This window comes from Urocitellus parryii, chromosome 9 (genome assembly GCF_045843805.1).
Source record: "Urocitellus parryii isolate mUroPar1 chromosome 9, mUroPar1.hap1, whole genome shotgun sequence".
Classification (NCBI taxonomy): Eukaryota; Metazoa; Chordata; class Mammalia; order Rodentia; family Sciuridae; genus Urocitellus; species Urocitellus parryii.
Window position 1 is genome coordinate 20,632,523 of NC_135539.1, and position 18,203 is coordinate 20,650,725.

General features: G+C 47.2%; 2 protein-coding genes across 2 annotated transcripts; one reads left to right on the forward strand and one right to left on the reverse strand.

The window, feature by feature from the left end:
- The first annotated feature begins 421 nt into the window (after positions 1–421).
- On the forward strand, positions 422–12,759 carry Kctd13 (potassium channel tetramerization domain containing 13). Its single transcript, XM_026380953.2, has 6 exons — positions 422–804; positions 2,024–2,193; positions 9,334–9,423; positions 9,509–9,561; positions 10,221–10,416; positions 12,088–12,759. Exons 1-6 carry the CDS (start codon positions 567–569, stop codon positions 12,322–12,324), a joined length of 984 nt encoding a protein of 327 aa, XP_026236738.1. The 5' UTR covers positions 422–566; the 3' UTR covers positions 12,325–12,759.
- A 406-nt stretch (positions 12,760–13,165) lies between these two features.
- Asphd1 (aspartate beta-hydroxylase domain containing 1) lies at positions 13,166–16,725 on the reverse strand. Its single transcript, XM_026380958.1, has 3 exons — positions 15,846–16,725; positions 13,931–14,044; positions 13,166–13,275 (listed from the first exon to the last, which is right to left on the reverse strand). Exons 1-3 carry the CDS (start codon positions 16,723–16,725, stop codon positions 13,166–13,168), a joined length of 1,104 nt encoding a protein of 367 aa, XP_026236743.1.
- Positions 16,726–18,203: the final 1,478 nt, after the last annotated feature.

Consider the following 18,203-nt stretch of genomic DNA (forward strand, 5'->3'; position numbering starts at 1 on the left):
GGCGCACTAGTACCACTGCTATCTCCTCTGGGATCTCCCAGCCCTTGGCCTCCTTTGAGAGCTTCCCTTGAATTTCTGTCGGCTGTTCTCACAGTCGGCCAAAGGCATCGGGGCTGCAGGCAGGAAACCTTGCCCAGTGCCCTGCCCACTCTGGGCTTCAGTGAGCAGAGACCCAATCATGGGTCGTGGGAATTCGCCTTCAACATCCACAGCGTGCAGAGGCCAGGCGCCCGCTCCGTCTAGACTCCGGGACGCGCGGTCAGAGCGCCCCTGGCACTGCCAGGCCAGCCTCTGTCAGCACGTGACCGGCCAACGCCCCCAACTGCGCGGACTCTGCACTCGTGGCCCCGCCCTGCGCCAGGGGGGTGGGGCCTATGCGCGCCTGCGCAGCTGCTCGGCTTCCGGGTGGCTGGAGCGCGAAGAGGCGGAGGGCCAGTGTTGCAGGGTGGCGGCTTAGAGTGGGCGTGTTTGCCTAGAGCTCCGACCAGGGGGCGGGGGTCCGGGGTCTTTAGAAGCTAGAGACAGCGGGCGGAGAGGGCCTGGGATTTCCGCCACCGCCACCTGGCATGTCGGCCGAGGCCTCTGGCCCGGCGGCAGCCGAGGCCCCATCTCTAGAAGTCCTTAAGCCCTCGGAGCCTGGCTCCGCCGCTTACGGTTTGAAGCCCCTGACCCCGAACAGCAAGTACGTGAAACTGAACGTGGGTGGCTCGCTGCACTACACCACGCTGCGCACCCTCACGGGACAGGACACCATGCTCAAGGCCATGTTCAGCGGCCGCGTGGAGGTGCTCACAGACGCCGGAGGTATGCGCGCCACCCTTTCACGTGCCCCCCGCCATCCCCCAGATTCCCAAATCCCATTCCTCCAGTTTTCATGGCCAAATCTCGTCATGTCTGCTCTCTAGCCTCACTGTAGTCCAGTCAGTTCGTTCTCATCTCCCTCCAGTCCCCGCTTCCCGTCGTATTTCTCTTTTCTCATTCAAAATATTCCTCCTGCCCCAGTCCTTTATCCCTAGCAATAACCAACTTTTATGGAATCCCTAACCCTGCCAGGCGCTGTGGTCAGTGATTCAACGTGTCCCTTCCTAGTCATTCTTCTACCCTTCATCCCTCAAAAGACTTGGGGACCAACCATCTGCCAGCAGTACCCCTTCAGGCAACCTCCATCAGTTTCTTCCAACTTGCTTAGTGTTTTGTTCCCTTCTCTTCTTCCGAACTGCTAAGAGCCAGCCTGGAGAAGTGGGAGATCTTGGCCGCCTCTGTGTTCCCCTAACGCAAGTTCCTGTACACGGAGGAGTCATCTGTAAACGCACTGTAGAAGGAGAAAGCTGCTTTGAGTTTGTCCAGGACAGCAGAGTGTAGGGTGGACAGTCTTGGCATGTGAACTTTATCTTCTTGGAGTGTTGCATTTAAGTTTGAGACCCATATGCCCTTAGTAGAACCTTGAAGTTTGCAGGAAAATAAAAATTTGGGAGGAGTTCAGCCTTTAACTACTAAAAGTGAAGAATTCATTTATTCAGTAAGTATTTGCAAAGTACCAGTTACTCCTGGAGACCCTTTGGTAAAGGAATCTGACAAGATCAGTCTTATGGAGTTTGCTTTTTTTTTAATATTTATTTTTTAGGTGTAGATGGACACATCACAATGCCTTTATTTTTATGTGGTGCTGAGGATCCAACCGGGCCACACCTGTGCTAGGCAAGCTTTCCACAGCTGAGCCACAATCCCAGCCCCTGGAGTTTACTTTTTGGGGAGGGGGTAGGGAGAGTCCAATAAGCAAGTAAACAATAAAATGTATGTATATAATCACAGTTAATAAGTCCTATGAATAATTTAAAGTTTAAAATGTTAGTGAAGGGAAGTAGAAGGTAGGGGTAGATATTTTAATTAAATAAAATGGTCAGAATCAACACCAGGGGTTATTGATAAGAACTTTGTCATGATGAAAGCCTTCAGAAAGATTTGTTAGCTCTAGGGACCCCAGCAAAGCCATCCTTTTTCCTGTGTCTGCCCACCCCACTAGGTTGGGTGTTGATTGACCGGAGCGGCCGCCACTTTGGTACGATCCTCAACTACCTGCGGGATGGGTCTGTGCCACTTCCTGAGAGTACCAGAGAACTGGGGGAGTTACTAGGAGAAGCCCGCTACTACCTGGTACAAGGCCTGATTGAGGACTGCCAGCTGGCACTACAGGTGAGGGTCTTCCCCTACTCCTCAGTTCCTATGTCCATTTGCCTCTGAGAGTTGCCCAGGCATTTGGCTGTTAGGCAGGAAAATGGAGATATAGGGTCTGCCCTGGAGAGCCTGGCTCTGGCTGGCAATAACCCCAGAGAATATGGGGGTGTGATCCTCTTCATCCCTGTTTCCTCAAGCACAGTCCCCTCACCACCTCATGGCAGGACTGTTGCAATGATAAATACCTGCTCTCTACTTCTTGCTGGTCCTTCCCAGACAATCCAGCTATTTAACCACGTAAGTAATTTATCCTTGAACACAACCCCCATCTATTTTCCTCCTTGCTCAGAAGTTCTGTGCCACTGGGGAAAACATATAAATTTAAATTGGAATATAATAACCTCCATGATCTAGTCCTATCCTGGGAGGCAGCATTTTCCCATGTCTCCTATCTCCCTAGGGTTTGTTTTTGTTTGAGTGAAATTCTTTTGTCAAATTAAATCTCACGGAAGCTGCAGAGCTGCATCTGCTGGGCTCCATTTCTGTGGATCCCTTAGGGATCTGAGAACAGGGCTTGGAAAGCACAGTCAGGACCCAGAGGGGTCCTTGTCACCTCTGCCGCAGCTAATTGAGCAACCTTGAGCAAGTCAGTTCCTACTGCTGGTACTCTGTCTCTGTGTCCCAAAAGATAGTCAGGAAAAATAAGTACAGTGTAGTGAGTTTTATATAAAGCCTTTTATTCTGTTTAGTTTTAACAATGTTAAAATGTCTTATCTTTTATGATACAATAATAATAGGAGATTATAAGAGTTTCTCTTTTATGCCCTTTATAGATTAAAAAGTAGTGAATAACTTTCAGGGAATATTTACTGCTTCTTGAAATTCAAAGGTATAAAATCCCTTTGAACGATATCCATGGTTTTCAAACTTTTTGACTGTAGCCCATAGGGAAAAAAAAATACTTTATATACTCATTCATGTAACTGAAATAAGAGTGTTATGAAAGGATACTTTTAGTGAAATGTACTTGGATATATTGTTTCTTTCCTTTCTTCCTTCCTTTCTTCTTCCTTATTCCTTCTTTCTTCTTTAATACAGTTCGAGACACATTAAAGTTATTTCATGACCCATTAATGAGTTACCACTTGGCAATTGGAAAAACATTAAACTAGATCTTAGAAATACATTCCTGCTCTATAATTTTAAACTGAGCTAATGTTATTGTATATCCACTATGCATTGGGAAGGATTTTGCTATCTGGTTGTGTGTACATTTTGTACCCTTGGTTGACATAAGAGAAACATGAGGTCAATGAGCAACCAAGGTCAATGAGACAGTAAGCAGCAGAGCTCAGATTCACCCCCAGGTTTTCTGACTCCCAAATGCTTTTCCTTTATGCTCCATCTGACTCCTTTCTAGGTTTTCTGAGGACCCCTCTCAGCTCCACCCCCTACAGCTCAGCACACTCCTCAGGGTATGGCACACAGTCATCATTGGTCTCTGCAAATCTTTTCTCTTTTTAGTTTTTCCTCATCATTCCCAATCACCTACTCACTTCCCTTTTCCTCAGGAGTATCCATCCATTTCTGATGTTTTGATAACATATGCTTGGATTATATTTGTTCCCTGGAAAAGCTAAAGCATTATTGTTATATACATTTTAAATTTTCATAAGTGGCATTGAGTAGTGGTTTGTGTTGTTTCATAGTTTTTCATTCAACACTTGTTTTTTTAAATCTATTCATACTGTTGCATGTACATCTAGTTCTTTGCTTCTAACAGCTGCACAGGAATCTGTGGTGTTCGCTTGCTATCTTTTATTTATACATTCCCCTGAGGTTGGAGACCTAGATTGTCCCCACAAATAGTGCCACTGTGAGTATCCTTGTACATGTCCCCTTTCGCTCCTGTGCCAGAGTTTCTTGTGATTGTAGCTGAAAGAATTATTGGGACATGGAACATATGCAATCTGAATTTCAGTAAATATTGTCAGATTGCTCTCCCAAATGGTTCTAGTGCTTTATTCTCATGATCTTCAGTGCATAAGAAATCCCGTTTGTTCAAATTCTCAACACGTGGCATCCTCCTTTCTAATTTTGCCAGTCTGATGGATATAGAGTGATCTCATTCCACTTTGCATGCCTCTTGATTACTAATGAGATTGAGCATCCTTTCATATACATACTCACTAGCTTTTTTGGTGTCACTCTTCTGTAAATTGCTTATTCATATTCTTTACCAAATTTTCTAGCGAGTCTCCTGTCTTTCTCTTGTTGCTTAGCAGGAGATCCTTGCATATTTTAGTTTAGTTCCTAGGGAAAATTAAGCCCTATTATGTAATGGCATGTATTACACATGCTCTAAGGCATGTTATAAATGAACTTTTCTTCTAAGCATCTAGGATAGTACTATTTTTCTATCATGCTTGAGAGGATTCAGAAAATAACACAAATTATTTTTCAGGTTTTGAGATTTACATAAGAAACCCCATCTAGATAATAATTTGTAGTCAATTTTAGATATTGTCAGTATTTTCTCTTAGAATGTCACCTGTCTATAGCATCTGGTGTTGATTTTTTTTTAATTACAAATAACCACTCATTATATTTAAAGCAATATTTATAATATCAATTAAAGAACTTTAGTAAACACAGATAACCAAAAAAATATGAGCAACAGTTTTTTTCCAGGTCTTTTGGGTGTGTGTTGTGTCTATGCAAAATGTGTGTCTCTGCCACAATAAGATCGTGCTGTGTGTACTGTTTTATAATCTGCTTTTTTAAATTATTAATAATTGCCATCTTTCTGTATCAATAAAGTTTTTATGTAACATCCAGGGCATATTCCAATTTCTCCAGTTGTTCCAGAAATGTTTTTATACCTGGTTCATCCAAACCAGAATCCAGTTTAGATTCTCACATTGCATCTGGTTATCATGTTCTGTAAGTCTTGTCCAATCCAAAACAGTCCTTTTTTCTCATGATGCTGACTTACTAGAGACTGCCAGTTGTCCTATACAATGGACCTGCTTATCAAACCTGCCTGATTATTTTCTCCTGATATCATTGTTGTGTTACCCAGCCCTGTCTTGAATTTCCTGTAAATTGAACGATAAATTTTAAGGCTTGATACTAAGCATTTTGGTTAGAATACCTTATAGGTATGTTATATATTTCATATTTGGCTACATCAAAAGATCCATAACATTGCTAATATGAGCCCTCATTAATGTTGCTCATAATTGGTCCCTGGATTTGGGTATTGGTTTGATTCTTTTATTATGTTTACTTTGCTTGTTGCCAACTGTGAAGCCATCTGTATGATATTATTTGGGCATTACAGGTAGCAATTACCTATCAACAGTAGACCAATTGATAAACCTTGCCTGAATCAATAATTTTATTATGGTTGTAGAATAGTTATAATTCTATCATTTCTTCAACATTATTCCATGGGGATTACTTACCAAGTTGTCTTCCATTGTCAACTGAGACATTCTTGACATTAATGTAGACAAATTATCTTTTTTTTTTTTTGCTTAGTAGTATATTTTACTTATTTAAGATATAAGAAGTTTTTTCCTGTTCTACATTTTTTATTAGCTTGTGTAATTCTGTTTTTATAGTTTCATATATGGACCTTTTACTCTTGGTAGTGTACTCAGTTTTTAAAATGTGAATTATGAAGGGATGTGACTCTTTTTTTTTTTAATCCTCCATAGAGTAAGCTAGTTTTCCTCTCCCATACTAAGTAGGGCTAACATGTCCCAAATAGATTGTTGAAGGGATATGGTGTGACTTTTGAAGCTAGGACATAAAAGGCATTACTACTTCTGCGCCTCTCTTGGATCATTTATTCTGGGAGCCAGACATTTTGTGAAGACACTCAAGCAGCCTTCAGGAGATCCATTTGGTAAGGAACTGATGCTTCTTGCCAACCACCAGCACAAACCTTCAGCCATCTGGATGAACTATCTTGGAAGCAGATACTCCAGGCCTGGTCAAATCTTCAGATGACATACCCTAGCCAACATCTAAACTATAACTTCATGAAAGACCCTGAACCAGGACCACCCACCTAGGCCAATCTTAAATTCCTGATTCATAGAAAGTATAAGGATTAATAAATGTTTATTTTAAGCTGCTAAGTTTGTAGTAATTTGTTACCCAGCAAGAGATACAGATTTTGGTTCCTGGAGTGGGGCATCTGCTATAAGAAAAACTTCAAATGTGGAAGTAGCTTTAGAACTAAGAAGTAAGGAGGAATTCAAAGGACTGAGGATAATGTTAGTAAAAACCTAAAGAGCTTTGAAGAGTTTGTTAATAGAAGATTGATGACAGTGAGACGGCAGCAGTGAGGGCTTAACAGTTAGGAAAATATTCTTGGAAACTAATGGAAAGTTATGTACTAGTTATATACTCCCAGAAAGCTTAGCAACCTTGTCTCTGGTAATTTAGAAAGTAGAAAATATACCTAGAGAACTTGGTTATCTAGTTACGGAGGTTCCCAGATAGAATGCTAAAGGTACCACCTAGTTTCTTATTGCTTATGGTAAAACAGAAGAGGAGAGAAAACCTAAAGAAAAAGCAGTGGAACAACAAAAAAAAAAAGCCATAAATTGTTCGATTTAGAAATTCCCAGCCTTCCAAATTATAAATATGTTCAAGTTAAACTGCCAGGCAAAGATTAAAAACAGGGTGTTCTCAGGAAAACATGGTCTAAAGATGAACCGGGAATGGGATTATAAAGTCCTTTGACTATAAAGTTCTCAGAAATATCCAAGAAGATGCCTCAGAGAATCATTTGATAAATAATAGCACTTCTAAGAAGTGCTTAGGATGTTGTCCCTCAGGAGTCAGCACAAGCCTAAAGTAGAGAAGGGCATATCTTACAGATTGTGAGTATGGCTTTTTTCTTGGGAAGCAAACCCCAAGACTTATAAGATGATAAGTATTAAAGATAATTATATTGACAGAAACACTACTAGCTTGGATCAAAAGGGACAGAGACAGCAAAAGAAGAGGCCTTTGGACTCCCAAACTTCCACAGGCAGGAAGTAGGCTGAGGAAACTATGGAGCTGTAAACATCTTTCATGGAAAAGGAAGGCTGACTCGGCATAGGAGCCTGGAGAATTGTTTCTGAACAAGGGTAGGCATTAAAGAATTCCTAGCCTGTGTCCAAAGGAATCACAGAATCTCTAGGACCAGGAATTTCTCTGTGCCTTCTGTTTCCCCTGCCCCCTTTTGAACAAGAGTGTCCCCCATGGTCATCCTGTGCCTGTTTGGCCATTGCATATTGAGTATGTGGAGGAGACAATTTATTTCTTATTCCCAAGTCTTTAGGGAAAATCCTTCAGGAGCTTTATTTAGGGAATTATACCCAAGTAGCCTCATCCCCACCCAGACCTGATTGAGATGTCAGCATTCTGTACTTTGAGTTGATGCTGTAATGGGATGAGACTTTGAGGGATGTTGGGAAGGGACAAATGGGTTTTGCATGTGAATCATCAGAGGGTGGGCTTTGCAGCCAATCTCCAGGGCAGCCCCAGTGATTCTTATCCTCAAGTAGTCATTCCTTGTGTCACCTCCTTGCACCTTGAGTAGGGCTCATGAATCTGTTTCAGAGGTCAGTGAGGCTTCTACCTTGCTCTTGCTTGAATTATTTGCTCTGGAGAAGCCAGCTGCTATGCTATGTTACGAGGATTCTCAAGCAAACCAGTAGAGAGGTCCATAAGGCAGGAATTGGGTGTTTCCTGCCAACAACTGTTACCAGCCATACAAGAAAGCTTCCTCAGAAATGGATCCTCTAGAGGGAATCCTCTTCAGATGCCAGTAACTCCTGCTGATCACAACCATGTGAGAGAACTCATGCCAGAATGGTCTGGTGAAGCCACTTCGGAATTCCTGACTTATGCAAACTGAAATAATGAATACATTTGTTAATTGAGGCTGCTAAGTTCGTGGGCAGTTTGTTCAGCAATAAGTAACTAACGTACTCTCCATACTTACCCCCGCTCATCTGTGGTGTCCTTTTTAAAATATCAGTTCTCATACACACCAGTCTGTTTCTGAGCAGTCTATTGTGTCCCATTTGTTTTTTACTTCTGCGTCAGAACTGCTCTTTTAAAAAACTAACCCTGAGGCAGGTGACATGGTACATGCTTTAATCCCAGCAATTTGGGAGCTGAGAAAGGAGGACCACAATTTCAAGGCCGACCTTAGCAATTTAGCAATGACCAGTCTCAAAAAATAAAAGGGGAAGGGTGTTTAGTGATAAAGTGCTCTGGGTTTGATCCCCAGTACTTCCCCCCACTCCCTAAAAAAAATTTGACTCTAGTTTTAGACTTTTATTCCATTTACATTTTGTTTTATTTATTAATTCACTTACTTATTTTGAGGTGGGGTCTTGTCACGTTGCCCAGGCTGGTCTTGAACTCCTGGTCTCCTGCCTCAGTCTCCCAAGTTACTGGGGCTACAGCATATGCTACTACACCAGCCTTCCATATTAATTTTGAAGAAGCCTTAGGGGAAAAAATAGGGAAATTGGCTGAGCACCATGGCGCACGCCTCTAGTCCCTGTGACTCAGGAGGCTGAGGCAGGATTACAAGTTTAAGGCCAGCCTAGCAACTTAGTCCCTAAAGCAACTTATCAAGACTCTGTCTCAAAGGATACAAAGCACTAGGGATGTGGCTCAGTGGTTAAGCAAACAGGAGGCTGCTTTAGCCAGGGCCCTTAGTGAGCAGGGCTGGCACTGTGAAGAGGCACCTTTGAGCCAAGATCTGAATAGTACAAAGCAGCCAACAGTGCAGGCAGCAGAGTGGAAACCCAGGGCCAGGATGGACACAGCTGGAAGCATGAAGGAGCAAGGCAGGCAGCAGAGCCAGCAGAGATGGGATCCTGCACAGCCTGGTGGACACTGAGTCTGGATTTTTCTCCTGCCCAGGGCCACAAGCAGCATTTATTTATTTATCTATCTATCTATCTATCTATCTATTTTTGGTGCTGGGGATTGAACCCAGGGCCTTGCACATGCAAGGCAAGTACTCTACCAACTGAACTATATCCCCAGCCCGCACAAGCAGCTTTTGAAGGGCTTTAAGTGAAGGAGCGAATGACCTCTGGTTATATTGTTAACCACCTTCCACTTCTTCCCCAGCAAAAAAGGGAGAACCTGTGCCCGCTGTGCCTCATTCCCACGGTGACATCTCCCCGGGAGGAGCAGCAGCTCCTGGCCAGCACCTCTAAGGTGAGGCCCCTGAGCTCTGTGGGGTGGAGGCTTAGGGCCTCTCCCTGCAGCCTGATCCCATCCTTCTCCTCCTTTCCCCCAACAGCCCGTGGTGAAGCTCCTGCACAACCGCAGCAACAACAAGTACTCCTATACCAGGTGACTGCTGTGGTGGGGCAGGGTGTGTGTGTTCACGTGCAAACCAGGCAAAACCCTGGGATGCACAGCTCTGCTGCGGGTCCAAAGGGAAGGCTATGGCCACACAGGGACAATAAGGACGCCTGCCTCAGTGCACATTCCAGCTCTGCCACTTGCCCACTGGGTACTTTGAGCAGATCATCCCCCATTCAGAGCTTCAGTTGTATCCTCAGTACACAGAGGTTTAGATGAGGACTACATGATGGCTGTCATGGACTAAGTGCTGATTTTCAAACCAGATTTCTTTAAGTGCTCTGTTAACTTAGACAACTCTCCCACTGTTTTGAGGTAGGTGTTGTGAACTCCATTGACAGATGAGGAGATTGAGGCACCAAGAGGTGTTAAGTAACTTGCCTAGTGTCAGTCAGTTAAAAAGTGGCAGAGCTGGGGTGCCTGATGTGGCAGCTTGGTGAAGCATCCTGGCTCAAGAGCCTACATGGGGAGCTGAATGGCTATGCTTGCTGGGATTTACCCAGCAAATGCTATTTCCCTTTTGAGGCCTGTTTGGCTGGAAGATCCTGCAGGGCAGAACCAGAGTGCCTTCAGGAGGGGGGGCGGAGCAGGAAGGGGAAGCCAGTCATGCTGAGGCCTTGCTGCCTCCCCCCCAACCTGGTCCTCAGCACTTCAGATGACAACCTGCTTAAGAACATCGAACTATTTGACAAATTGGCCCTGCGCTTCCACGGGCGACTGCTCTTCCTCAAGGATGTCCTGGGGGATGAGATCTGCTGCTGGTCTTTCTACGGGCAGGGTCGAAAAATCGCCGAGGTGTGTTGCACCTCCATTGTCTATGCCACGGAGAAGAAGCAAACCAAGGTCAGAGGGGTTCCAGGACTGGTCAGGGAGGCATGAGGGTGGGTAGAACCAGGACCCTGGACAGAGGCAGCTTAGCTGATGGGGCAGGGAGAGTCCTTCAGTTGGAGTCAGGGGCCACAGTTCTGGGGCCTTGGCTTATTAACTTGGGCAGGTCATCTTACTTCAGTGGTCACTTTCTCTCCCTGTAAAATGAGGGTGTTGGTTTAGAGCAGGGTTGTCTTCTGTGCTGAGAATTGAACTCGGGGCATCTCATAGAGCAGGGTTCTTAACCTCTGCATCCCCGGCAATAGTTTGCAGATTTGGAGGTGTGTACATTTTTCTGTCTAGAAAGTCCATGGTTGTCTTTATTATTTCAGAAGAATCTATTACCCACAAAAGTTTCTTAAAACCTAAGGACCACATGATCTCTTGGAACACATCTGAGTTTGTAGATTCTGAGTCATGAACATGACAATCATCAGCAAATGTTTCTCAAGCACCTGCTCTGCACTAAACACTGTCCCAGACTCGGAACCGCAGAGGAGGATAAGCTGAGTAATGAGCAAGCCCTTCTTCACCTGTTCCTTCTGAACTTAATATGAGGCTATGCCCTGGGTACTCCCCAAAGCCACTTCACACCTCCCACCTCTGCACACATTCTTTTTGGAATTTTTTTTTCCCTGTCCCTTTCCACTTAATGAACCTGTACCTAACCATTAAGACCCAGGCCAAGCATCATTTTCCTTGGGACACCTTTGCTCATGAACTTTGAATCCAACCATCTCAAAGTTGGTCACACTCCCTTCTTAGCTGGAGATAGCATTTATGATAGTGTATGGGTGTGGAAATGGGGGCTGCTTCAGTGGCCAGGCAATTCTTTGCCTTTTTTTTTTCCTGTCTCCCCAACACTAGCCTGGCCCTTGTCACACAGGTAGGAAACATTGATGGAATGCATGAGTGAATAAATGACTCAGCTTCTTGAAGGTTTCTTCTGCAATTGGGAAGAAAGGAAGATAAACCAATAATTAGAATACAACTTGTTCAGAGCTACGTACATTATATCCTTCCAAGGCCACACAAGTGGAGTACCCCAACAACTTGACTTTGTTTCTGTGTACTTCCGTTCATGACTCTGCCTCAATGGCATTGGCCTCCTGTTGATCTTTGAATAATCCACTAGGCATACCACTGACCTGGGTGCCATTGCCACTCCCCAGCCTGCTTTCTCTAGCTATCCCTGGTCTGCCTCCCTCCCCTGCTTTGGTTAGATATACCCTCCAGTGATATCCCTAAACTCCCTCTTGAAAGATGTCACACTGGCCATGGCCAATCTCCTTCCCTTTTCGTGATGTGTTTTTGCATAACATTTGTCATCATCTGACTTAGGTTATGTTTTGAGTGTATGTCTGAGTCCTCCTCCTAGAATGGAGACATGCCAAGGGCAGGCACTTTTGTGTTCTGTTCGCTGTCATTCCCCATTCCTATAACAGTACCTAGTGTAGTGCAGTCCCTCATTAGGCTTCAGAGCTTGGAGTATGAGTTTGCCAGGTAAAGAAGTTGCAGAGGGAACAGTCCACGCCCGAGAACCTGACTGCAGAGGCTGGGAGGCACATGGGTGCAGGAGCTGTGGGGGACAGGGACTATGGGACTAGACCAGAGGGTAGGAGTGGGGAGATTGATGGCCTTTTGCAGGTGGAATTCCCAGAGGCCCGGATCTTCGAGGAGACCCTGAATATCCTCATCTATGAGACTCCCCGGGACCCAGACCCAGCCCTCCTTGAGGCCACAGGGTGTGCATCTGGAGGTGGTGGGGCAGGCCGAGGGGAAGATGAAGAAAACCGGGAGCACCGTGTCCGCAGGATCCACGTCAGGCGCCACATCACCCACGATGAGCGTCCTCATGGCCAACAGATTGTTTTCAAGGACTGACTTTTGACCCTTCCCCTGGCATTTGACCCTTCCCTGCCTTCCTCCTGGGACCCATCCATACCTCTTGTTTTTCTCCCATCCCCAGACCTTTGCCCCGGCTCTGCTGGCCAAGTCGTGGGTCTTCTGTCCCTTCGTTGCATGGTACAGTTCACTTGTGCCCTTTTCTGTTCATGTTCACTCACTGCTAACAGTTGTACATTCCAGCCCTTCCCCTCAGGCAGAGCCCTTCAGAAGGCCCCTCCTCCCCATTCTTGTCCTGCGATCTTTCCTTCGCCAGATGGTTTAGAAGGACTTAGAATTCCCTTTCTCTTTTTTTAGTACAGTGTACACACCTAAGTGTTGAGCCAGTCCTTAGCAACATCCACCATGTTCTGAGCCACCTCCCACCATTGTGCAAGGTACTCTGCTTCCCTCCCCCCCTCCCTCCCTCCCCACCATTTTCCCTACCTCCTTAACTTTGTACTAGGCTGGCCTGGGCTGTTGCCAGCTTGGCTATCTTCTTGATCTGTTTCATATTATTTATTATTTTAATTTTATATTAAATTATTGGAATAAAGTTGAGTTGAAAGCCTGCTGCTGGTTCACCCAGGGAGAGGAATGGGGAGAAGGCTTGTGTTAGGTGATGCCTGGCTAGTTGTATGGCAGAAGGCAGGAGTTCCGCCCCAAGCCCTCCCTGAGGCTGGTAGCTGGGAAGGAAGTACACAGGAGTTAGGAAAGGGTTCAAAATTTATATTTCAGCACTTACTGGCCATCCACAGCCCCCTCCCAACCCTCGCAGAGGAGGTGGTCCTGGCTGCCACTAAAGCATCTCCAGCCAGGTGTCTGAAGGGAACACCTTCCTTCAAGGGTCTGGTGCGAAGACAAAGTCGAGGGCCTGACGTTCAGCCCCAGCCACGTTGGGGTGCCAGAGGTCCACAATGAAGACTACTCTAGGCCCATCTTCAGGGGAACCTAGGGCACATGAGGATAGAAACAGAACAGCAGCTGACATGAAGCACTCACTAGAGACTCAAAAGAGTATATAAGTGCCAACCCCTGTTCTAGCCCTTTATATGTATGAACTCTTAATCACCAAAACAAATTATGAGGTAGCTCCATGGTTATACAAAGCAACTAAGGTATAATAAGCTTAAGTGATTTTCCCAATATCTGACCCCAAAATGTAGAGGGAGGAGAGAAGCCCAGGTGATCCAAACCCGAAGTCCTGTGCTGTGAGCTATTTTGTATGCACCTCCGTTAACTTATTTAACCTGTGATTGCTTTATTAAAAAATAAAAAGGTAGTTTGTAATCCCAGCAATTTGGGAGACTGAGGGAGGATCACAATTTGAAGGTCAGCCTCCACAACTTAGTGAGACCCTGTCTCAAATTTTTAAAGAAGTAGTGGTAGAGTGCCCCTGGATTCTATCCCCTCTACCAAGAGAGAAAAATAAAGGGGGGGCAGTTGCCACACAGGTGATTGGAGTTATGTGACTCACTCAAGATCATGCAGTTGAGAATTAGTGGTGCTGGGACAGGAAGTCAGCTGGGCCTGATTCTGCAGCCCTCTAAGTCTCCTTCACTCTTCATCCTCACCCCCACCCTCAGCAGAGAAGAGCCACCATTACCATTATGAGCCACTGTGTACAGGAAGGAGTCATCCACCAGGAGGCAGTGCCCCTCAGCCCAGCACTGGGGCTCACCCCCAACCACCAGCTCACAGCCAGAGGGGATCTTCACACCTGTGGGAACAGACCAGGCATTTAACTCCCCTGCTTCTGCCCAAGGCGCCCACTCTGCTCAGTCAGCAGATCTAAAGGCCAGGTTCTGTGGTGGTCCCTCCTTGCTCTCTGGTTGGTGACTGGAGTATAATCAACAAAGCAATGGATGGAAGAAGTGCTAGGAGATCATGGAAGTGCTTCTGTGGGAAGCATAATCTGTCATCTTTAGAGAATAAAGAAAGCTTCCTGGAGCAAATGGCATCTCCTTCTTGGTTTCCTGACAATTCACTTCAAGAACCCACTATCTGCAGGCACAGTCTCCTCACAAGATACAACTAAGGAGTCCATCCTGGCCCAAGGATCATACAGTTGGGCATGGTGGAAAAAATGAGACCTACTTAAATGATGGACAATAGGCACGCATCCCAGAGGAGGCCCAGGATTTGAAAATACTCCCAAAGTCTGGGTAGGAGTCTTCTAGGCAATGATAAGGAGGAAGGCTTTCTAGAAGTTAGAAGTTCAACAGTATGTGATATCTGCCTGAATCAGCCAGAAAGCCTTCATGATTTACAGTATGGTGGGAGGAAGGAGAGGAAGGATCTGGACTTAGTCCTGAGGCCAGCCTGCCCCAAAGTATAGGACACATCCAACTGGCTGCAAGGAGATGCTTTTGGGTGAAACAAGGTCATGGCATAGAGTAACAATCAGAAAGTTGATTTCCATTTTCTTTCAATCTTCAAAACATCAAAAAGAAAATCTCAAGAGGCTTGTGGCTCAGTGGTAGAGCACTTTACCTAGCACGTGTGAGGCCCTGGGTTTGATCCTCAGCACCATATAAAGATAAAAAAATAAAATAAAGGTATTGGGCTGGGAATGTGGCTCAAGCGGTAGAGCGCTCGCCTGGCATGCGTGCGGCCTGGGTTTGATCTTCAGCACCACATACAAAGATGTTGTGTCCGCTGAAAACTAAAAAAAATAAATATTAAAAAAAGGTATTATATCCATCTACAACTACAAAAAATATATTTAAAAAAATCTCAGGTTGGTGCTACTGGAACTTTAACACCTCACTAATACTGATACCTTTTCGATGAAGAAAATAGAGGCCCCAGGCTTGGAGTGACCTGAGTATTTAACTAAAATGTTTAAGACTTTCTTTTTTCTTTATTTATATTTTAATTATAGGTGGGCACAATACTTTATTTTTATGTGGTACTGAGTATTGAACCTGGTGCCTCCCACATGGTAGGTGAGCGCTCTACCTCTGAGCCACAACCCCAGCCCTCTTTTTTTTTAATTTAAATTTTATAAGTACTTTCTATGTAGAGTAAGAAATACTGATGATCACTTACAATTCTATAAAGATTGCTTTTCATTAAATAATTAAAACCAAAGGTGGGAGGAGAGTCAATGTGAAGAAACATCATACTGGGGTTAAATAACTATGGTAGAGGTTATGAAGATGGTTTGCAGAGAAGTGAAACTCAGAAAATGCTACTGTGGCTGGGCACCATAGTGCATGCCTGTAATCCCAGCAGCTGGGGAGGCTGAGGCTGGAGGATGGCAAGTTCAAAGCCAACCTCAGCAACTTAAACAATTTAACAAGACCCTATATCAAAATAAAATACAAAAAAAAAAAAAAAAAAAGGACTGGGAATGTGGTTCAGTGGTAAAGTGCCCTGTGGGCAATAATGAATTATAGAAGATTCTGAGAAGAAAGGCATGAGGAAAGTTCATAACAGAAAGGTTCATCAGCTGAGAAGCGGGTCTGGATGAGGCATTGTAGAAGCAAGGAAGTTGTCTAAAGGCAGGATTTACTTACCCAGATGGCATCTAACCCGAGCGTTGGTGGGCCCACAGCGGCCCTCGAGCCGGGCCCCAGGTAGAAGGACAGAAAAGCCAGCATTGCCGAAGGTGTTGGCACTCATAAAGCTCCGCAGCCCTCTCAGTGCCCTATAGGCTCCCGGGCACCGTCGGCAGTTGCTGGGTTGGCACCGGCCTGCTTGGTATAGCAGGAGCTGGTAGCACCCAGGGGCTAGGGGTGGGGACCAGCCCCGAGGCAGAGGGGTAGTCCCTGAGAAGTCCCAGCTCACAGCCCCAAAGTCCCGCAAAATGGCAGGGAAGCTGCTTTCTAAGAGTTCCACATCATGCCGTTGGGCATCCCGTGGCACAAAGGGGGCTGAAGGCAGGTCTGGTAGAAAAAACAGGCCTGGGCGCTGAATGCCCAGGACACCGGGCCCTCCTCCAGGGCCTGGGCCACCCTGAGCTGCCCGCCTCACCCTACCCATGCCAGCCCATGAATAGCGCCTGGCATAGGCCCGAAGTCGACGGCTCACTAGGCCTTCTGCTCTGGGTCCTTCTCCAGGCTCCCCAGGGCTCCTTGGGCCTGGTCTGCCAACCTCAGGGCATCCCCTAGGCCCACCACTAACACCTCCAGCCTGGCTCCCAGCCCCCAGGGCCTGTATGTCTTGGGAACCCAGCCGATAGCAGTACCAGAGGAACAGGGAAGTGAGGGCTCCGAGGAGCAAGGTAAGTGCTGAGGAGGCCAGGGGCAGAGGCCATGGAAGCATAACAGGCAGGGAGGCCCTGGCCAAGAGGCCTGGGGCATCTTCCAGACCCCAGTTTCCTGGTCCCCCCAGCTCTCCACCTGGCCCCTCAATGGCTGCTTCCTGGTCCCCCGCTGGGCAGTTTCCCTTCCACATGCCCTTTCCTGGTTCGTTGGCCTCTCTGATGTCTCCTCTCTACTTTGCACCTCTCTCTCCCCTCCCTCAGGTGCTAGGAGCCTCCTAGCTTGCTCTCCCCTCTCTTACCTCTCCTTCCTCCATTCAGTTGTCTCCCCTCCCTCTATCGCTCTCCTTCCTTCTCCTCTATCGTCCTTCTCTCCCTCTCTCTTCCTTCTCCTCGGGCAGTCTCCCCTCTCTCTGCCTTTCTCCACCCTCAGTCTTCCACTCTCCCCTCTTTTCTTCTTCCTCCACCCCCGCTCCTTCTTTAGCTCGCCCTCCCTTTCCCTTCTAGCTTCCCCGGACAGCCAGCCGTTCCTACCCCGCCTGGACCCGCAGCCCAGGACCCCGCAGCCTGTCCTCCTCCGTGGTGGCCTCTCTCTCTCCTTCCTCCCTCTTCTCTCCTTCTTGCCCTCGCTCCTCACTCGACCCGACCCGCTGGTCTTGCCTCTCTCTCGTTCCCTCTCTCCTACTCGCTCCTTCCTTGGCTCCCACTCACCCTGACGTCACTCCTTCCCGCAGCCCTCCCAGCTTAGCTACCTCCGACCCCTCCCAGTGGCAACGCGACTTAGCTCTGGGGGAGGGGTAACTCAGCTCTGGATTTGCCTCCCTGCCCCCCACAGCCCGGACCTGGCGCCACGTGGGGCACAGGGGGCACTGTGCCAACCTCCCGCAGCCCCGCAATGCGAAAAGGAGGGGCGGGGTCTGGATAGGGGCGGGGCTAACCCAGGGGGTGGAGCGAGAGCAGGGACTGACTGACTCCGCCGGGGCTCGGGGACTGCAGGCAGGGAGGCCACCGCCAGTCAGTGGGTCTGCGAGTCCCTCGAGTAGTCAGCCTGTGACTCCTCCTCCCCCTTGGCCTTCACAAGAGCCAGCCCACGGCGGGAGCCCGAACGTTAGTGAAAGCGGCTTCAGCCAATGCCCGCCAAGCCGAGGGCCGGCGGACGCAGGCGGGGCCGAGAAGAGCTGTCCGCGCGCTGGTGGTGCTGAAAAGGGCGCTCCCTAAGCGTGGCGAGGGAGACCAGTTGAAGCTGCCTGGCAGCTGGCCGGGGTCGTGTTGTAAGAGGAAGGGTCTCTCCTTTCCAGGTCACCCCTTAGACGTTTCACAAACATGGAAACTCGCCGTTTTCCTGCGGGAGGGGAAGGCCCATCTCATCTGAGTTTTTCAGTAAAATGCAAAGGGGGAAGTCCAATGGGGGATCGGGTCGTGGACAGAGGGCATACTGGAGGACCAAACAGGCGCGAACCAAGCTGTGCCGCTCCTTGGCGTCCTGGGAAGAGGAAATTCAGATTCCAGATGTGCTGGAATGGCGGGGGGAGGGGGCCTAATTACTGCTGGGACTGGAGAGTTTCCTTTGCCTCCCCTAGGGGCCGCGGGAGTGAGTATTACGGTCTTGGCTCCTGATCCCTCCTTCCACCATCTGCACTTCCTCCTCCTCCCTCCTCCGCAAATAAATCCC